This window comes from Salmo salar, chromosome ssa21, assembly GCF_905237065.1.
Source record: "Salmo salar chromosome ssa21, Ssal_v3.1, whole genome shotgun sequence".
Taxonomy (NCBI): Eukaryota; Metazoa; Chordata; class Actinopteri; order Salmoniformes; family Salmonidae; genus Salmo; species Salmo salar.
In genome coordinates, this window is record NC_059462.1 from 51,940,771 (window position 1) to 51,960,761 (window position 19,991).

Genomic DNA, 19,991 nt, shown 5'->3' on the forward strand with positions numbered 1-19,991 from the left:
TCCTCCTTTCCTGACCCCCCCTTTCCTCCTCCTTTCCTGACCCTCCTCCTCCGCCTCTCCTGACCCTCCTCTCCTGAACCCTCTCTCAACCCCTTCCTTCTCTCCTACCCTGTAGTTCATGTGCCAAGTCCTCTCTCCCCCTCTTCTCTGAACCCTGATCTCTGACCCTTGACCCCTTTGGTCAGGATGAGCTGGCTGAGCCGGCTGACCCCTCGAGGTCCGGGGGGCAGGTCCAGTCGGAACGTAGCACCCTCCAGTCCCTGTACTGCTGACCCAGAAACCTGCCTCATGGTGTTTGAGAACCACTGGAGACAGGTGAGACTCGAACACTCAAATCTGTACTAATTTATGGACTGGTTTAGACCTGGGATACCAGATGGGTGCAATTATATTATCAGGTAGAACAGAAAACCAGCATTAGTCTGGACCTCCAGGGTAGGATTTGAATACCCCTGCTCTAGGGGAATAACCTTTTTGAGCACGCACGCATACACACAACTACAGTATATCTACATCCCTTTATATGCATCTCAGGGCAAGAGGCATCACTACAGTCCCTGGTTCGAATCCAGGCGGTATCGCATCCGGGCGTGATTGGAAGTCCTATAGGGCGGCGCAATTGGCCCAGCGTTGTTCGGGTTGGCCCTGGGTAGAAATGTAATTAAAATCCACCTACACATAGTCTAGACACAAGACGCGTTCGCGCTGCGTTGCCGAGACGCGTTGGAGCGCACGCTGCCGAGACGCGCACGCTGCCGAGACGCGTTCGCGTATGACTAAGTCACTTTGGATAGAAGCTTCTGCTAAATGACAAACACATTACATGACGCACACCTACTCGTTGAACACCTCATTCCAAAATCATGGGATTTAATATGGAGTTGGTTCCCCCTTTGCTGCTATAACAGCTTCCACTTGATCTTGGAACATTGCTGCAGGGACTTGTTTCCATTCAGCCATGAGCATTCGTGAGGTCGAGCACTGATGTTGGGCAATTAGGCCTGGCTCGCAGTTGGCGTACCAATTGATCCCAAAGGTGTTCGATAGGGTTGAGGTCAGGGCTCTGCTGGCCAGTCAAGTTCTTCCACACCGATCTTGACAAACCATTTCTGTATGATCTTCGCTTTGTGCACAGGGGCATTGTCACGCTGAAACAGGAAAGGGCCTCTCCCAAACTCTTGCCACAAAGTTGTAAGTACAGAATCGTCTAGAATGTCATTGTATGCTGTAGCGTTAAGATTTCCCTTCACTGGATCTAAGGGGCCCAAACCATGGAAAACAGCTCCAGACCATTATTCCTCCTCCACCAAACTTTACAGTTAGCACTATGCATTGGGGAAGGTAGCGTTCTCCTGGAATCCGTCAAACCCAGATTTGTCCGTCGGACTGCCAGACGGTACAGCGTGATTCATCACTCCAGAGAACGCATTTCCACTGCTCCAGAGTCCAATGGTGGTGAGCTTTACACCACTCGAGCCGATTGCTTGGCAATGCGCATGGTGATCTTAGGCTTCTGTGCGGTTCCTCTGCCATGGAAACCCATTTCATGAAGTTCCTGAACTATAGTTGTTGTGCTGACGTTGCTTCCAAAGGCAGTTTGGAACTTAGTAGTGAGTGTTGCAACTGAGGACAGACTTTTTTTTTTCTTGTGTGGCCTACCACTTTGCGGCTGAGCCGTTGTTGCTCCTAGACGTTTCCACTTCACAATAACAGCACTTACAGTTGACCGGGGCAGCTCTAGCAGGGCAGAAATTTGACAAACTGACTTGTTGGAAAGGTGGCATCCTATGACTGTGCCTCATACTTTTGTGTATACATAGTGTATATTGATAGATACACATTTGAAATCTGCCAACAGGATGTCATCCATCATAATGCTACACTCTGCCTGCCAGACAGCTTGTACAGGAAGTAATAATGCTGCGGCTGACCCTGTCAAAGCTGTTGCTCTCTCTTCCTCTCTCTCTCATTAACTCTGTTCTCTCTTTCTCCCCTCTCCCAGCACTGAGCTGACTAGGGCTTTTAGCTTAATGTGTGTAGGGGGAGGGTTATTATGTGTACGGAGAGTGGATGCACTTTCCATGTCTTTCAGCCTTTATTGTATGTGGGGATCAGTTGCCTGGATAGTGTGTGTGCCTGCCTGTCAAGAAGGATGGACCAGTCTGTCAACCGTTATCAGCTCCCATCAGTAGAGTATCGATCATCCCTTTTAGTCTTTAACTGCCGGTCACGTCATGCCAACAGAGGCTATTTTGTTACTATCCAGGCACTTCAACTGATCCCCACATACAATAAAGGTTGAAAGAAGCAGCGTCTCAAGGTGTCTATTGACCCGTCGCTGTCAGTGTCTCTACTGACCCGTCGCTATCAGCGTCTCAAGGTCTCTACTGACACGTCGCTATCAGCGTCTCAAGGTCTCTACTGACACGTCGCTATCAGCGTCTCAAGGTCTCTACTGACCCGTCGCTATCAGCGTCTCAAGGTCTCTACTGACCCGTCGCTATCAGCGTCTCAAGGTCTCTACTGACCCGTCGCTGTCAGCGTCTCAAGGTCTCTACTGACCCGTCGCTGTCAGCGTCTCAAGGTCTCTACTGACCCGTCGCTGTCAGCGTCTCAAGGTCTCTACTGACCCGTCGCTGTCAGCGTCTCAAGGTCTCTACTGACCCGTCGCTGTCAGCGTCTCAAGGTCTCTACTGACCCGTCGCTGTCAGCGTCTCAAGGTCTCTACTGACCCGTCGCTGTCAGCGTCTCAAGGTCTCTACTGACCCGTCGCTGTCAGCGTCTCAAGGTCTCTACTGACCCGTCGCTGTCAGCGTCTCAAGGTCTCTACTGACCCGTCGCTGTCAGCGTCTCAAGGTCTCTACTGACCCGTCGCTGTCAGCGTCTCAAGGTCTCTACTGACCCGTCGCTGTCAGCGTCTCAAGGTCTCTACTGACCCGTCGCTGTCAGCGTCTCGGTCTCTACTGACCCGTCGCTGTCAGCGTCTCAAGGTCTCTACTGACCCGTCGCTGTCAGCGTCTCAAGGTCTCTACTGACCCGTCGCTGTCAGCGTCTCAAGGTCTCTACTGACCCGTCGCTGTCAGCGTCTCAAGGTCTCTACTGACCCGTCGTTGTCAGCGTCTCAAGGTCTCTACTGACCCGTCGCTGTCAGCGTCTCAAGGTCTCTACTGACCCGTCGCTGTCAGCGTCTCAAGGTCTCTACTGACCCGTCGCTGTCAGTGTCTCAAGGTCTCTACAAAACCCATTATCACTGAGGGATTTTGATTTATTTGGGTAAAAACTCATGCAGCAGGATGTACATTGTATTTCCAGAGGATAAAAGACCAGATAAAATGACTTGGCTCTGGTGTCCAGGTAGTATTTACAATTTATTTGCAGATGATCAGATCAAGGAACATCTCAGAAACCACATGAATATATAATATAAACCTTCCAATCCTCCGAGGTGTGAAATGCGATCGCCAAATTAAACACCCTGGAACGCGCCCCACCCTCTGTGCCTTAGCATTAGATTAGAAGGGTGGCAGCAGTCTACTGTAATACCACCAGGCCCAAGACCATTACCACACAACACCCTGGAACGCGCCCCACCCTCTGTGCCTTAGCATTAGATTAGAAGGGTGGCTTTCCACTGAGGACATCAGTCTCCTGTAATACCGCCAGGCCCAAGACCATTACCACACAACACACTGGCTGTGTCCCAAATAGCACCCTATTGTCTATATAGTGCCCTACTTTTGATCAGAGGCCAATGGTCTAAAGTAGTGCACTATATAGGGAATATGGTGCCATTTGGGATGCAGACCTCTGGAGGGCAGAGCAATGCAACAAAGGTCAAACTTATTAAAAAATAAACATTAAAAAAGTACGCTTTTTTTATTTAATTAGGCAAGTCAGTTAAGAACAAATCATTATTTATAATGACATCCTACACAGGCCAAACCCGGTTGACGCTGGGCCAATTGTGTGCCGCCCTATGGGGCTCCCAATCATGACCGGTTGTGATACAGCCTGGAATCGAACCAGGGTCTGTAGTGATGCTTCTAGCACTTAGATACAGTGCCTTAGACAGCTGTGCCACTCAGGAGCCCCTATATATCTGTCCTGTTTCACTGCTTGTACAAGTGGGTAACCTGTACGACTGTGCGATCAAAATATGTGTTTTGGATATCCCAAATCTCCCTCAGACACCCTATGTGAATGGGTTCACGGGCCAGGGATCAGCCATTATTGATGGTGACCCTGTAGCAATTAGGGTTAAGTGCCTTGCTCAAGGGCAGATCGACAGATATTTCACCTTGTCAGCTCAGGGATACGATGGAGGAAAATGTCTGTAGTCTACTGTACATGATGGAGGAACATATTGTCTGTAGTCTACTGTACATGATGGAGGAACATAATGTCTGTAGTCTACTGTACATGATGGAGGAACATATTGGTTGTAGTCTACTGTACATGATGGAGGAACATATTGTCTGTAGTCTACTGTACATGATGGAGGAACATATTGTCTGTAGTCTACTGTACATGATGAAGGAACAGCCCCCATAAACACCTTAGCACAATGGGAAAGAGTAGTTTTATCTATGACAGCATCAGTAGTTATCTACCATCCGCTGGCAGACATGTTTACATCTGGTAAGTGTTATCAGGGTTCTTTAGAAGGAATATGTGAGCGACGTTGCTGTAGCTCTATAGTTACTTAACATTAGCATAGAGGTAGCACTTCCATGCCAGTGATAATCATCACGTTTCCTGCTGGTACTGCTGGCTGTTTTGACACTTTTTAGAAGCCACATTAATGGATGGATAGCAAGTTCATACAGACAGTGGACATTCTCAGGGATAACATGTGCCCCGCAGATTGACCACTAGACACCCAATTCGCCCGACTCATTTTCACAAATTTCTCCGGGTTTTTATACGTTTTTAATTTATGGTGACAGCTGACCACAAAGCGTTGTGTGGGATTGTTTCTGAAGTTAGAGCTGATTTGGAGGAACTCAAACAACATTACAATGTTATAACAATTCATTTAAGAGTTTGTTATTTGTGAATGTTTTCTTGGAGTTCTCAAAGTTATTATTATATGTGTTTCTGGCATTGAGAAATAGTGGTTACAATGCCTTTTAAGACCAGCAGGAAGTCCCCCCCCTATCAACCCTCCAACACCACATCCAGATACATCTGGTTTCCCATCCAGGACTGACCCTGCTTAGCTTGAGGCAAACCAGCAGTGGGATGCAAGGTGCTATGTTGCTTTATTAAATGTGCCGGGGGAAAAAAATACAAAGAGGTGTTTGATCACAATCGAAAATGTTTAATGAAAACCTATTTATTTAGAATTCATTTTTTTTGTTGCAGATTTCTAAGTTATTTCCTTTGCAAAATAATTTTTTTGCTCAATACATTTGGGTTTACGTTTTGCTTTCAATATCATGATTTTTGTTTTCAATACTAAGAATTTTGTTCTCGACTTCAGAAGTTTTGCTTGATCTTAATGGCAACAAAGTAACTCAATACGAGCTTCCTGCTAAGCAGCACATCACTGAGTCAACAACAGACACTCATGGTAACTCATTCTCACACACTTGGGGTTTCACACACAACACTGTGTGTTTTTGTCAATTAGATTTTTGGGGGGTAAATTTCACTATGTGTAAAATTCTCAGAAGTTGATTGGTTGATGCCCAATGCAGGTACTAATTAGTGATGCATGTGACATCCAGCCAACCCCCAGGACACTGAGGATTAACCCCCCCCTCCCTCCTCTACAGGTGTCCTGGGTGCTGGAGCAGCGGGATCCGTCAAGCTCTAGCGATGACCTCACCGCGGTGCGGAACCACACCGACCAGATGCTGTGCCTCCTGGCCGAGGAGCGACCGGGGGAGTGTGAGGGGCCCCCCGGGGCGGTAACGTCCGGTAACGTCCCCCCCGTTGGCCCCATCCTGGACCTGGTGGTGACTGAGAACGTCCTGGAGCGTGTGGTGCAGTGGCACCTGAGGCGTGGCCTGGACACCGACAGCCAGGGGGCGCTACTCAAGTTGTTTGAGATGCTGATAGGCCAGTCTCAGCAGCCCTTGCTCCAACACAAGGCGGTGCTGCAACCTCTACTGGGCCTGCTGGGAGCCTGTGCTGAGCCCCAGCTGGGCTGCCCTCCCTCTCTGGAGAACAGCCTAGTGCTGCTGCTCAACCAGGTGGGTGGAACAGATTGGTTGATTGTTATTGGGAAAAGATGCTCTGAGTACAACCCAGGGGATAACACGTGAAAGCAATTCTACTTGTTTCCAACATGGTCCCTGAAGGAATACACAGAAGGCAGACAAAAGAAAAGAAAAACAGTGCAAAGGAAAATAAACATTGTGGCTCAATGGAGGCGTGGGTGGCATGAGACGGCTGGAGGCGTGGGTGGCATGAGACGGCTGGAGGCGTGGGTGGCATGAGACGGCTGGAGGCGTGGGTGGCATGAGACGGCTGGAGGCGTGGGTGGCATGAGACGGCTGGAGGCGTGGGTGGCATGAGACGGCTGGAGGCGTGGGTGGCATGAGACGGCTGGAGGCGTGGGTGGCATGAGACGGCTGGAGGCGTGGGTGGCATGAGACGGCTGGAGGCGTGGGTGGCATGAGACGGCTGGAGGCGTGGGTGGCATGAGACGGCTGGAGGCGTGGGTGGCATGAGGCGGCTGGAGGCGTGGGTGGCATGAGACGGCTGGAGGCGTGGGTGGCATGAGGCGGCTGGAGGCGTGGGTGGCATGAGGCGGCTGGAGGCGTGGGTGGCATGAGGCGGCTGGAGGCGTGGGTGGCATGAGGCGGCTGGAGGCGTGGGTGGCATGAGGCGGCTGGAGGCGTGGGTGGCATGAGGCGGCTGGAGGCGTGGGTGGCATGAGGCGGGTGGCATGAGACGGTGGCATGAGGCGTGGGTGGCATGAGACGGGTGGCATGAGGCGTGGGTGGCATGAGACGGGTGGCATGAGGCGTGGGTGGCATGAGACGGGTGGCATGAGGCGTGGGTGGCATGAGACGGGTGGCATGAGGCGTGGGTGGCATGAGACGGCTGGAGGCGTGGGTGGCATGAGACGGCTGGAGGCGTGGGTGGCATGAGACGTGGGTGGCTGGAGGCGTGGGTGGCATGAGGCGGGTGGCTGGAGGCGTGGGTGGCTGGAGGCGTGGGTGGCATGAGGCGTGGGTGGCATGAGACGGCTGGAGGCGTGGGTGGCATGAGACGGCTGGAGGCGTGGGTGGCATGAGACGGCTGGAGGCGTGAGACGGCTGGAGGCGTGGGTGGCATGAGACGGCTGGAGGCGTGGGTGGCATGAGACGGCTGGAGGCGTGGGTGGCATGAGACGGCTGGAGACGTGGGTGGCATGAGACGGCTGGAGGCGTGGGTGGCATGAGGCGTGGGTGGCATGAGGCGTGGGTGGCATGAGGCGTGGGTGGCATGAGACGGCTGGAGGCGTGGGTGGCATGAGATGGCTGGAGGCGTGGGTGGCATGAGGCGTGGGTGGCATGAGGCGTGGGTGGCATGAGGCGTGGGTGGCATGAGGCGTGGGTGGCATGAGACGGCTGGAGGCGTGGGTGGCATGAGACGGCTGGAGGCGTGGGTGGCATGAGACGGCTGGAGGCGTGGGTGGCATGAGACGGCTGGAGGCGTGGGTGGCATGAGACGGCTGGAGGCGTGGGTAGCTACTGTTGAGTTGTTAAACCTTTTGTAATTCATATAATGTTAGCCCTGTTCATTGTGTCATGTCGTATTGTGTGCGTTTATGTTTCGTGAAATGAAAAAGATATTGCGATCTCAACATCCCCAGATCTGTGTGTCCATGGCGCGTGCTCCTGCTGTGTTGGAGCTGTTGTTCAGGACCGCCCCAGCCCAACACGGTCCTACCAACCTGCTCATCTTCTCTCTGCTGGTTCCCTTCATCCACCGTGACGGGGCCATCGGACAGCAGGCCCGCGACGCCCTCCTCCTCGTCATGGCAACCTCCGCCAGCAACCAGGGCGTGGCACGCTACATTGCAGAGAACTCCTACTTCTGCCCGGTGAGGGATTTATTTCATGTATTTATATTTAACTTTTGTTTAGGCAGTAGTCCCATTTGAGACCAAGGTCTCTTTTTCAAGGGAGCCCTGCATTACAACAGCAGAAAGCAATTACACGTGAAAAGTTAGACACAAACTGAACTAATGGGGTAAGGGTGGTATGGGACATGGCTCTTTCTGTTCACGATCTATCGGTGAACATATCGGAATCGGACGATATTAGCTGAAAATGCCAACGTCAGTATCAGCCCGACGTCTGTCTAGTTTAACGGCAATGTGAAAAACCGATGTCAAAGTTGACGTGCATACCTATATGACGTAATGAAGCCATGTAAAATGTAGCGCTACACGTGCAACACAGTATTCCTAACCTAGCCCACAATGTCTGCTGTGTGGATCAAGCAGTCAACAAGTCGAGCAGTCATTTGAAAGAGTAAGAACATTTCAGCAAGACAACTCAAAAGGCGAAATCCATTAACGCCAAGATAATGGAATTCATTGCCCTTGACAATCAACCGTTTTCTGTCGTGGGTGATGTAGGCTTTCGCCCGACTGGTTGAGCACCGGTACACACTACCAAGTGTGCTATTTTTCAGATGTTGCCCTACCGGAGTTACACAGTAATAGCGTCACTGCTATTAGCTTCACGACATACATACTATGGAATGCCGTTTGGGTCTTTGCATGTCAAAAAAGATACAGTAGCACTGTCAAAGCTGTACAAAAGAAGTCTGCAAACACCGCCCACGACTACACTAACAAAGTGCTACATGTTTAAACCCGTGATTCAGTATTGCCTCCATTAACTTGCTCTCTGTGGGTTTGTGGACTGCCTGTATCTCACTAAGGATCTGGAACGACTGTCTGTTTCCCCTCTGACAGACACATGCTGATCCGCCGGTGATGATGGTGTGTCTAGTGTTGTCACGAAACAAGAATTTAGACTTTGAAACCAATACCATGTTTAGTATCACAATACTCGATTCCAAAACGATACCATGAAAAAAAAAAAAAAGCGGGGATGATTTTTATTTTTTTGTAGGACTGAGAAAGTCAGTTCTGGTGATTTTTTTATTTTTATTTTTTTTATTTATTTTAATTTAATTTTTTTTTAATTTTTTTTAAGGATATTCTTTTTAAAGGACCACACAGACATTTAGGGGCACAATGAAAGTTTGAGTTGTTTCAATGATGATGATGATAATAAAGGACTAAAAGACCATGAATAAAATGTTTCTGGAGTGTTCCATGCTCAACCAAGCACAATGTACCCTCAAATATTGGAGTCGTGTAGATGAGTCAAAAAATGTCAGCTGCCCCTTGAAAGGGCTGATGGGTAACTGGGCACTCACGTGGGGGGGGGAGATTAGAGAGATCTCTTTGCTATCAGTTATTTGCAATTTCAAAACGCAACCTAGTGTGATTTTTTATTATTATATTTTTTTATGTAGTTAGCCATCAAACACTAGGACAAAGTCACTCTTCAGTAGACTTCTTGGTTCATTTGACCAACTTTTGTGCTTGTGTGCTTCTGGAAATGAGTCTTTCAGCACTTCACTCACAGTGCACTACTCCCCGGGCACTAATGTAGAGGAAAGAGATGAGTAGGGATGGTGCCAGGTTTCCTCCAGACGTGACGCTTGGCAATCAGGCCAAAGAGTTCAATCTTGGTTTCATCAGACCAGATAATCTTGTTTCTCATGGTCTGAGTCCTTAAGTGCCTTTTGGCAAACTGCAAGTGGGCTGTCATGCCTTTTAATGAGGAGTGGGTTCTGTCTGGCCACTCTACCATAAAGGCCTGATTGGTGGAATTCTGCAGAGATGGTTGTCCTTCTGAAAGGCTCTCCCATCTCCACAGAGGAACTCTGGAGCTCTGTCAGAGTGACCATCGGGTTCTTCATGACCAAGGCTCTCCTCCCCCATTTGCTGTGTTTGGACAGGCGGCCAGCTCTAGGAAGAGTCTTGGTGGTTCCAAACGTCTACCATTTTAAGAATGATGGAGGCCACTGTGTTCTTGGGGGGCCTTCAATGCTGCAGAATTGCTAAATGCATAATTAATTGCATAATTATTTACATTTGACATTTTAGTAATTTAGTAGACGCTCTTACCCAGAGCGACTTACAGTAGTGAGTGGATACATTATTTTGTACTGGTCCCCCGTGGGAATCGAACTGAGCCACACGGGACCATTATTATTATATTGTCTATAGTATAGTCAGAGTAGCCTAATCCATGTGAAAGCAACACAGACATGTTTATTGTACCATTCTGCCTGCCGTAGTGCGAATGGCTGGAACAGGTGATGTTTTTACTTCCTTTTAGAATTTGAGCCAGTTTGCTACAGCAGCAAATGGAAGTCTGAATTTAAATTTATTTAAATGGTAAATCTCTGTTGGTAAACTGGGTAAATCAAGATGTAGCCTAGGCGTATTCACAATACAGGTGAGTGAATATTCAATAGGAGTGTGTACATGCATTGATTTATTGAACTTGTTTTGGCAACAAAAAAAATAATCTGAGGCTACAGATGGAAAAACAATTTGTTTAACTTCTATTTGGGACACATTTTATTGTACTGATCAACATTTAAGACCCATGATGTCATTCACACACAGTCCGTGAGGCTAGAGCAAAGATGATCTTGACTGGGAGAGACATGAGGTGGGTGAAACTAAGTCAATTCATTTAAATTTTTTGTGACAATCTGCTTTAAATCAGCAATATTTTGTTACTGTATCTCAAACAAGGTACTAGGGTAGGGAATTGATGTTGGTTTCAGCTGTAAGCTAGTAAAGAAAGTTTGCCTACAAACCTGGAAGCTGTTCTTTTTTTTTCTTGATTTGTAGTGTTCTAGCCTGCACTGGACATTGTTTTGGGAACAGTAATTAACCGTTTCAACATCTCTACAGGCCGTGTTGCATTATTCAGTGGTGCCTCGTGGCAGGCTAGAGCTAGCAATGAGTGAGGGAAGCAGGCACGGTGCTCTTGCGCGATAAGGTGACATCAGCTGTGCTGATACAGATTTGCTCCTCTCAATCAGTAGACATTGTGAAACAGAAGTACATTTTAAAGTAACTAAAATTCTAGTACCGAAACGTTTTCCCATGTTCTAGTATCGAAAAAGTTCCGACGTTTTGGGTTTACCGTGCAACATTACTCATGAATGCAAGCGATTTTGGTTTAAATTTGAAGTTTTGTTGGAGTTTACATTATAGGTACACTTCACTTCCTGGAAAAATATTTTAGGACATGATTTTGGAATTCTGATTAGTTTTATGTAATGACTCCAATTAATAGAGAAGGGAGGTTACTTTGCATTAGGACTTTTGATGCCTATTCACTTGTGTACCTTACTGGTGATTACATCTGTTCAGCTTACTGTGTAATGACTGGTTAGGGGTGGCTCTGTAATGACTGGTTAGGGGTGGCTCTGTAATGACTGGTTAGGGGTGGCTCTGTAATGACTGGTTAGGGGTGGCTCTGTAATGACTGGTTAGGGGTGGCTCTGTAATGACTGGTTAGGGGTGGCTCTGTAATGACTGGTTAGGGGGTGGGCTCTGTAATGACTGGTTAGGGGGTGGGCTCTGTAATGACTGGTTAGGGGTGGCTCTGTAATGACTGGTTAGGGGTGGCTCTGTAATGACTGGTTAGGGGTGGCTCTGTAATGACTGGTTAGGGGTGGCTCTGTAATGACTGGTTAGGGGTGGGCTCTGTAATGACTGGTTAGGGGGTGGGCTCTGTAATGACTGGTTAGGGGGTGGGCTCTGTAATGACTGGTTAGGGGTGGCTCTGTAATGACTGGTTAGGGGTGGGCTCTGTAATGACTGGTTAGGGGTGGCTCTGTAATGACTGGTTAGGGGTGGGCTCTGTAATGACTGGTTAGGGGTGGCTCTGTAATGACTGGTTAGGGGTGGCTCTGTAATGACTGGTTAGGGGTGGCTCTGTAATGACTGGTTAGGGGTGGCTCTGTAATGACTGGTTAGGGGTGGCTCTGTAATGACTGGTTAGGGGTGGCTCTGTAATGACTGGTTAGGGGTGGCTCTGTAATGACTGGTTAGGGGTGGCTCTGTAATGACTGGTTAGGGGTGGCTCTGTAATGACTGGTTAGGGGTGGCTCTGTAATGACTGGTTAGGGGTGGCTCTGTAATGACTGGTTAGGGGTGGGCTCTGTAATGACTGGTTAGGGGTGGCTCTGTAATGACTGGTTAGGGGTGGCTCTGTAATGACTGGTTAGGGGGTGGCTCTGTAATGACTGGTTAGGGGGTGGCTCTGTAATGACTGGTTAGGGGTGGCTCTGTAATGACTGGTTAGGGGTGGCTCTGTAATGACTGGTTAGGGGTGGCTCTGTAATGACTGGTTAGGGGTGGCTCTGTAATGACTGGTTAGGGGTGGCTCTGTAATGACTGGTTAGCGTTGGCTCTGTAATGACTGGTTAGCGTTGGCTCTGTAATGACTGGTTAGCGTTGGCTCTGTAATGACTGGTTAGCGTTGGCTCTGTAATGACTGGTTAGGGGTGGGCTCTGTAATGACTGGTTAGGGGTGGGCTCTGTAATGACTGGTTAGGGGTGGCTCTGTAATGACTGGTTAGGGGTGGCTCTGTAATGACTGGTTAGGGGTGGCTCTGTAATGACTGGTTAGGGGTGGCTCTGTAATGACTGGTTAGGGGTGGCTCTGTAATGACTGGTTAGGGGTGGCTCTGTAATGACTGGTTAGGGGTGGGCTCTGTAATGACTGGGTAGGGGGTGGCTCTGTAATGACTGGGTAGGGGGTGGCTCTGTAATGACTGGTTAGGGGGTGGCTCTGTAATGACTGGTTAGGGGGTGGCTCTGTAATGACTGGTTAGGGGTGGGCTCTGTAATGACTGGTTAGGGGGGGCTCTAATGACTGGTTAGGGGTGGCTCTGTAATGACTGGTTAGGGGTGGGCTCTGTAATGACTGGTTAGGGGTGGCTCTGTAATGACTGGTTAGGGGGTGGCTCTGTAATGACTGGTTAGGGGTGGGCTCTGTAATGACTGGTTAGGGGGTGGCTCTGTAATGACTGGTTAGGGGTGGCTCTGTAATGACTGGTTAGGGGTGGGCTCTGTAATGACTGGTTAGGGGTGGCTCTGTAATGACTGGTTAGGGGTGGCTCTGTAATGACTGGTTAGGGGTGGGCTCTGTAATGACTGGTTAGGGGTGGCTCTGTAATGACTGGTTAGGGGGTGGCTCTGTAATGACTGGTTAGGGGTGGCTCTGTAATGACTGGTTAGGGGTGGCTCTGTAATGACTGGTTAGGGGTGGGCTCTGTAATGACTGGTTAGGGGTGGGCTCTGTAATGACTGGTTAGGGGTGGCTCTGTAATGACTGGTTAGGGGTGGCTCTGTAATGACTGGTTAGGGGTGGCTCTGTAATGACTGGTTAGGGGTGGCTCTGTAATGACTGGTTAGGGGTGGCTCTGTAATGACTGGTTAGGGGTGGGCTCTGTAATGACTGGTTAGGGTGGGCTCTGTAATGACTGGTTAGCGTTGGCTCTGTAATGACTGGTTAGCGTTGGCTCTGTAATGACTGGTTAGCGTTGGCTCTGTAATGACTGGTTAGGGGTGGCTCTGTAATGACTGGTTAGGGGTGGGCTCTGTAATGACTGGTTAGGGGTGGCTCTGTAATGACTGGTTAGGGGTGGCTCTGTAATGACTGGTTAGGGGTGGCTCTGTAATGACTGGGTAGGGGGGTGGCTCTGTAATGACTGGGTAGGGGTGGGCTCTGTAATGACTGGTTAGGGGTGGCTCTGTAATGACTGGTTAGGGGTGGGCTCTGTAATGACTGGTTAGCGTTGGCTCTGTAATGACTGGTTAGGGTTGGCTCTGTAATGACTGGTTAGGGGTGGGCTCTGTAATGACTGGTTAGGGGTGGGCTCTGTAATGACTGGTTAGGGGTGGCTCTGTAATGACTGGTTAGGGGTGGCTCTGTAATGACTGGTTAGGGGTGGCTCTGTAATGACTGGTTAGGGGTGGGCTCTGTAATGACTGGTTAGGGGTGGGCTCTGTAATGACTGGTTTGGGGTGGGCTCTGTAATGACTGGTTAGGGGTGGGCTCTGTAATGACTGGTTAGGGGTGGGCTCTGTAATGACTGGTTAGGGGTGGGCTCTGTAATGACTGGTTAGGGGTGGGCTCTGTAATGACTGGTTAGGGGTGGCTCTGTAATGACTGGTTAGGGGTGGCTCTGTAATGACTGGTTAGGGGTGGCTCTGTAATGACTGGTTAGTGGTGGCTCTGTAATGACTGGTTAGGGGTGGGCTCTGTAATGACTGGTTAGTGGTGGCTCTGTAATGACTGGTTAGGGGTGGGCTCTGTAATGACTGGTCAGGGGTGGCTCTGTAATGCTGTCTGTCTGTTTGCTGTGTGTAATGCCGTCTGTCTGTCTTTGCAGTATGTGGTTGGCTCTCCTCCACTCCTCCTCCCTTCCCTGTAACCCTTCTTTTGTCCTCTCCTGTACTGTGTTGTGTAACCCTCCTCTTGTCCTCTCCTGTACTGTGTTGTGTAACCCTCCTCTTGTCCTCTCCTGTACTGTGTTGTGTAACCCTCCTCTTGTCCTCTCCTGTACTGTGTTGTGTAACCCTCCTCTTGTCCTCTCCTGTACTGTGTTGTGTAACCCTCCTCTTGTCCTCTCCTGTACTGTGTTGTGTAACCCTCCTCTTGTCCTCTCCTGTACTGTGTAGTGTAACCCTCCTCTTGTCCTCTCCTGTACTGTGTTGTGTACTCCCCTATGATGAAATAATGTATGAGCTTCAGTCAAATCTCCTTACCAGAGGATCAACAGAGTTGTAGACCAACGGGGGGGGGACTTTTAATACAGTCCTCTTTGACACCTACTCTTGTCTTTCTGCTCATGAATCAACTCCAACAAGACTGACTGCGGTCCAAACACTTAAAAGAATTTCCAAAAGATAACCAAACAGAAACATATCTACTTTTTAAGAGACATGTTTGTGCATTAGTAGTACAATTTGTAACTTATTTGCATTCGTATTTTACTTACACTTGTATGTTGACTTCTCCATTGATGTTGTTTTTACGTTTTCACAGACTTTTCTTGACGGATGTACAGTCGTTGCGAATTGAATTCTGGGGAGTTTCAGGCCCCGGAGTGAACATAATTATACACTCGCAAAGCCGACTAAAACGAAGGCTGAAGGGCTTACGTTGCAAACTTCCCTTGCTTGGCTAATCATTTGGACCACCTGCCAAAATGGCGACAGGGATTCCCCCAAGGGCATAAGGCGAGGGTAAGTGGACGAGGGTGTGTCTTTTAAGTGTTTGGACCACAGCCCTAGTAGTTACCAAAGTTCCAGACCATATTTTTAAAGACACATGCACACATTATTTAAGCAACATGACATATGTTTTCTGCTATTAAATTATATTACTTTCTTATAATAAAATCAACATTTTTCTCTGTGTTTTGAAAATGTTTCGAATTTGATTTCTCCCAAAGCCCAGTTTGTTCATCGTGGTCTAATATTTAGATGGACGAAGGTGTGTCTTTTAAGTGTTTGGGGACTGCAGCCTCTGATTCTCTCCTGTGCAAAATATTGTTTCTCTCTCCCCTGCCACGCTACTGTCAACCACAGCTATATAGCCTAGTTTGAAACGACAAAGTTAAACAAAGTACTTTTGTCTTTGCTGTTTGTCTGAGACCTTCCCATGGTGTGTGGTTAGTTTACCCAGGCTGCTTTTCAGACTTAACCACCAGTCAGGCTCTTGCGTAACACCCACATCCGGCGCCGACAGAGATGGCCGCCTAGCTTCGCATTCTTAGCTACACTCGCATTAACATCTGCTAACCATGTGTATGTGACCAATAACATTTCATTTGACAAGGTCAGTGAGGTGAAGTAGACAGACAAATCCATTGGCTCCCTGTACTCACCTCTCCCAGATTCCTCTCTGAACCGTTGGATTGAACATGTCTGTCTGTCCGACGCCCCAATGCTCGACGAGTCCAAATCAACAGCAACTACCAGGGAGAAGTTTCCTTTCTGTTACTGAATTGTTTTTTATTTATTATATTTAACCTTTATTTAACTAGGCAAGGCAGTTAAGAACAAATTCTTATTTACAAGGACAGTCTACACCTCTGACCCTGGAGAAGTTTCCTCACTGTTACTGAATGACAACACTGGAGACCTCTGACCCTGGAGAAGTTTCCTCTCCGTTACTGAATGACAACACTGGAGACCTCTGACCCTGGAGAAGTTTCCTCTCTGTTACTGAATGACAACACTGGAGACCTCTGACCCTGGAGAAGTTTCCTCTCCGTTACTGAATGACAACACTGGAGACCTCTGACCCTGGAGAAGTTTCCTCTCTGTTACTGAATGACAACACTGGAGACCTCTGACCCTGGAGAAGTTTCCTCTCTGTTACTGAATGACAACACTGGAGACCTCTGACACTGGAGAAGTTTCCTCTCTGTTACTGAATGACAACACTGGAGACCTCTGACCCTGGAGAAGTTTCCTCTCTGTTACTGAATGACAACACTGGAGACCTCTGACCCTGGAGAAGTTTCCTCTCCGTTACTGAATGACAACACTGGAGACCTCTGACCCTGGAGAAGTTTCCTCTCTGTTACTGAATGATAACACTGGAGACCTCTGACCTGATGTGTTTAGCTTAAATGGATACAATGCAGAATCTCTTCATTCTGTGTTTTCTCTTCCAGTCTCCTGCTGCAGTGGTAGCCAGTGACCGGCCAGTCTCCTGCTGCAATGGTAGCCAGTGACAGGCCAGTCTCCTGATGCATTTGTAGCCAGCGACAGTCCAGGCTGTGTTGTTGGTGTAACAGACTGACAGCACTGAGAGAGAGAGGTCTGGCCACATGGCCTGCTATGCTGTGACCTGGCTGCTCTCTCAGATGTGGTGTGGCTTTGCTCTGGGCAGCAGATCTGTGCTGGACAGGTGCTGTATCCTGACCCTGGCTCTGCCTCTTGGCGGTCCTCCCCAATTCTGTGCCAATGAACTTTGAATGGATGAGCTTGCATAAGAGGGAGAAGTTGTGCTGTGCGTGTGTAAGTGTAGGATCGTGATCCCTTACCCTAGAACAGGCCATCTGCAGCTGAGATCATAACCCCTAACCCCAGAACAGGCCATCTCCAGCTGAGATCATAACCCCTAACCCCAGAACAGGCCAGCTCCAGCTGAGATCGTAACCCCTAACCCCAGAACAGGCCAGCTCCAGCTGAGATCATAACCCCAGAACAGGCCAGCTCCAGCTGGAGTAATGAAGGCGCAGATGTCAGGCTGTAAATGCCAGGGGTTTATCTCCCACTACAGATCAGAGTGCAGCACTGTGCATCAACTAAACTCAGCAAAAAAAGAAACGTCCTCTCACTGTCAACTGCGTTTATTTTCAGCGAACTTTAACATGTGTAAATATTTGTAGGAACATAAGATTCAACAACTGAGACATAAACTGAACAAGTTCCACAGACATGTGACTAACAGAAATGGAATAATGTGTCCCTGAACAAAGGGGGGGGAGTCAAAATCAAAAGTAACAGTCAGTATCTGGTGTGGCCACCAGCTGCATTAAGTACTGCAGTGCATCTCCTCCTCATGGACTGCACCATATTTGCCCGTTCTTGCTGTGAGATATTACCCCACTCTTCCATCAAGGCATCTGCAAGTTCCCAGACATTTCTGGGGGGAATGGCCCTAGCCCTCATCCTCCGATCAAACATGTCTCATACGGGCTCTTCGCTGGCCATGGCAAAACACTGACATTCCTGTCTTGTAGGAAATCACGCACAGAACGAGCTGTATGGCTGGTGGCATTGTCATGCAGGAGGGTCATGTCAGGATGAGCCTGCAGGAAGGGTACCACATGAGGGAGGACGATGTCTTCCCTGTAACGCACAGCGTTGGGATTGCCTGCAATGACAAAAAGCTCAGTCCGATGATGCTGTGACACACAACCCCAGACCTTGACGGACCCTCCACCTCCCAATCGATCCCACTCCAGAGTACAGGCCTCGGTGTAACGCTCATTCCATCAACGATAAACACGAATCCGACCATCACCCCTGGTGAGACACAACCACGACTCTTCAGTGAAGAGCACTTTTTGCTTGTCCTGTCTGGTCCAGCGACGGTAGGTTTGTGCCCATATGCGACCCTGGGCATATTTATTTTGGTGTTTTTCAGAGTCAGTAGAAAGGCCTCTTTAATGTCCTACATTTTCATAACTGTGACCTTAATTGCCTATCGTCTGTTAGTGTCTTAACTTCTCTGGGACGCTAGCGTCCCACCCGCGGTACACACTATCAACAGCCAGTGAAATATCAGGGTGGCAAATTCAAAACAACAAAATCTCATAATTCAAATTTCTCAAACATACAACTATTTTACACCATTTTAAAGATGCACTTCTCCTTAATCCAACCACATTGTCCGATTTCAAAAAGGCTTTACGGCGAAAGCATAAAGTTAGATTATGTTAGGGCAGAGCCTAAACAAGAAAAACCACACAGCCATTTTCCAAGCAGGAGAGGCATCACAAAAAACAGAAATGCAGCTAAAATTAAGCACTAACCTTTGACGATCTTCATCAGATGACACTCATAGGACTCAATGTTACACAATACATGTATGTTTTGTTCGATAAAGTTCATATTTATATCCAAAAACCCCATTTTTACATTGGCACGTGATGTTCAGAAAATATTTTGCCTCAAACTTCCGGTGAATGAGCACAACAATTTACAAAAATACTCATCATAAACGTTGATAAAATATTAAACTGTCATTCAGTGAATTATAGATAAACATCTCCTTAATGCAACCGCTGTGACAGATTTCAAAAAAGCTTCACGGGGAAAGCACACTTTGCAATAATCTGAGTACAGCGCTCAGAAAACAGCAGGCAATACAGATACCTGCCATTTTGGAGTCATCTAAAATCATAAATAGCATTATAAATATTCACTTACCTTTTGATCTTCATCAGAATACACTCTCAGGAATCCCAGGTCCACAATAAATGTTGTTTTGTTCGATAAAGTCCATCATTTATGTCCATGTCCATTTTTCACAGGTTTTTGCCTGCCATATGAGTTCTGTTATACTCACAGACATCATTCAAACAGTTTTAGAATCTTCAGAGTGTTTTCTATCCAAATATACTAATAATATGCATATCCTACCTTCTGGGACAGAGTAGCAGGCAGTTTAATTTGGGCACGTCATTCTTTCCGAATACTGCCCCTTATCACTAAAAAGTTAACGACCGTTCCACAGGTGCATGTTCATTAATTGTTTATGGTTCTTTGAACAAGCATGGGAAACAGTGTTTAAACCCTTTACAATGAAGATCTGTGAAGTTAATTATTTTTAAAAATACAATTATCTTTAAAAGACAGGGTCCTGAAAAAGTGACTGCTGAGTTTAGATTATTACTTTTTTTTCTATTTTATTAGGACCCCCATTAGCTGTTTTCTGTATTTTATTAGGATCCCATTAGCTGTTGCGAAAGCAGCATCTACTCTTCCTGGGGTCTACACAAAACATGAAACATGACACAATACAGAACATTAATAGACAAGGACAGAACTACACACAGCCTACATATCAATACATACACACAAACTATCTAGGTCAGATAGGTGAGAGGCGTTGTGCCGTGAGGTGTTGCTTGATCTATTTCTTGAAACCAGGTTTGCTGTTTTATTTCAGCAATATGAGACGGAACGGAGTTCCATGCAATAATGGCTCCATATAATTCTGTACGCTTTCTTGAATTTGTTCTGGATTTGGGGACTGTGAAAAGACCCCTGGTGGCATGTCTGGTGGGGTAAGTGTGTGTGTCAGAGCTGTGTGTAAGTTGACTATGCAAACAATTTGGGATTTTCAACACATTAATGTTTCTTATAAAAATAAGTGATGCAGTCAGTCTCTTCTTAACTCTTAGCTAAGAGA

The 19,991-nt window shown here is 47.8% G+C and overlaps 1 protein-coding gene across 4 annotated transcripts in view; it reads left to right on the forward strand.

Annotated features, from left to right (window-relative positions):
• The window catches only part of fhip1b (FHF complex subunit HOOK interacting protein 1B), a 59,238-nt gene that overhangs the window by 18,432 nt on the left and 20,815 nt on the right, over positions 1-19,991 (forward strand). For all 4 annotated transcript variants that reach the window (XR_006761242.1, XM_045704879.1, XM_045704881.1 and 1 more), the window contains exons 4-6: positions 186-315; positions 5,778-6,197; positions 7,808-8,038. Coding sequence is in view for 3 of the 4 variants with exons in the window: in XM_045704879.1 (XP_045560835.1) it covers positions 187-315; positions 5,778-6,197; positions 7,808-8,038 (780 nt within the window). In the remaining variant the exon portion in view is untranslated. The remainder of the gene's footprint in view (positions 1-185; positions 316-5,777; positions 6,198-7,807; positions 8,039-19,991) is intronic.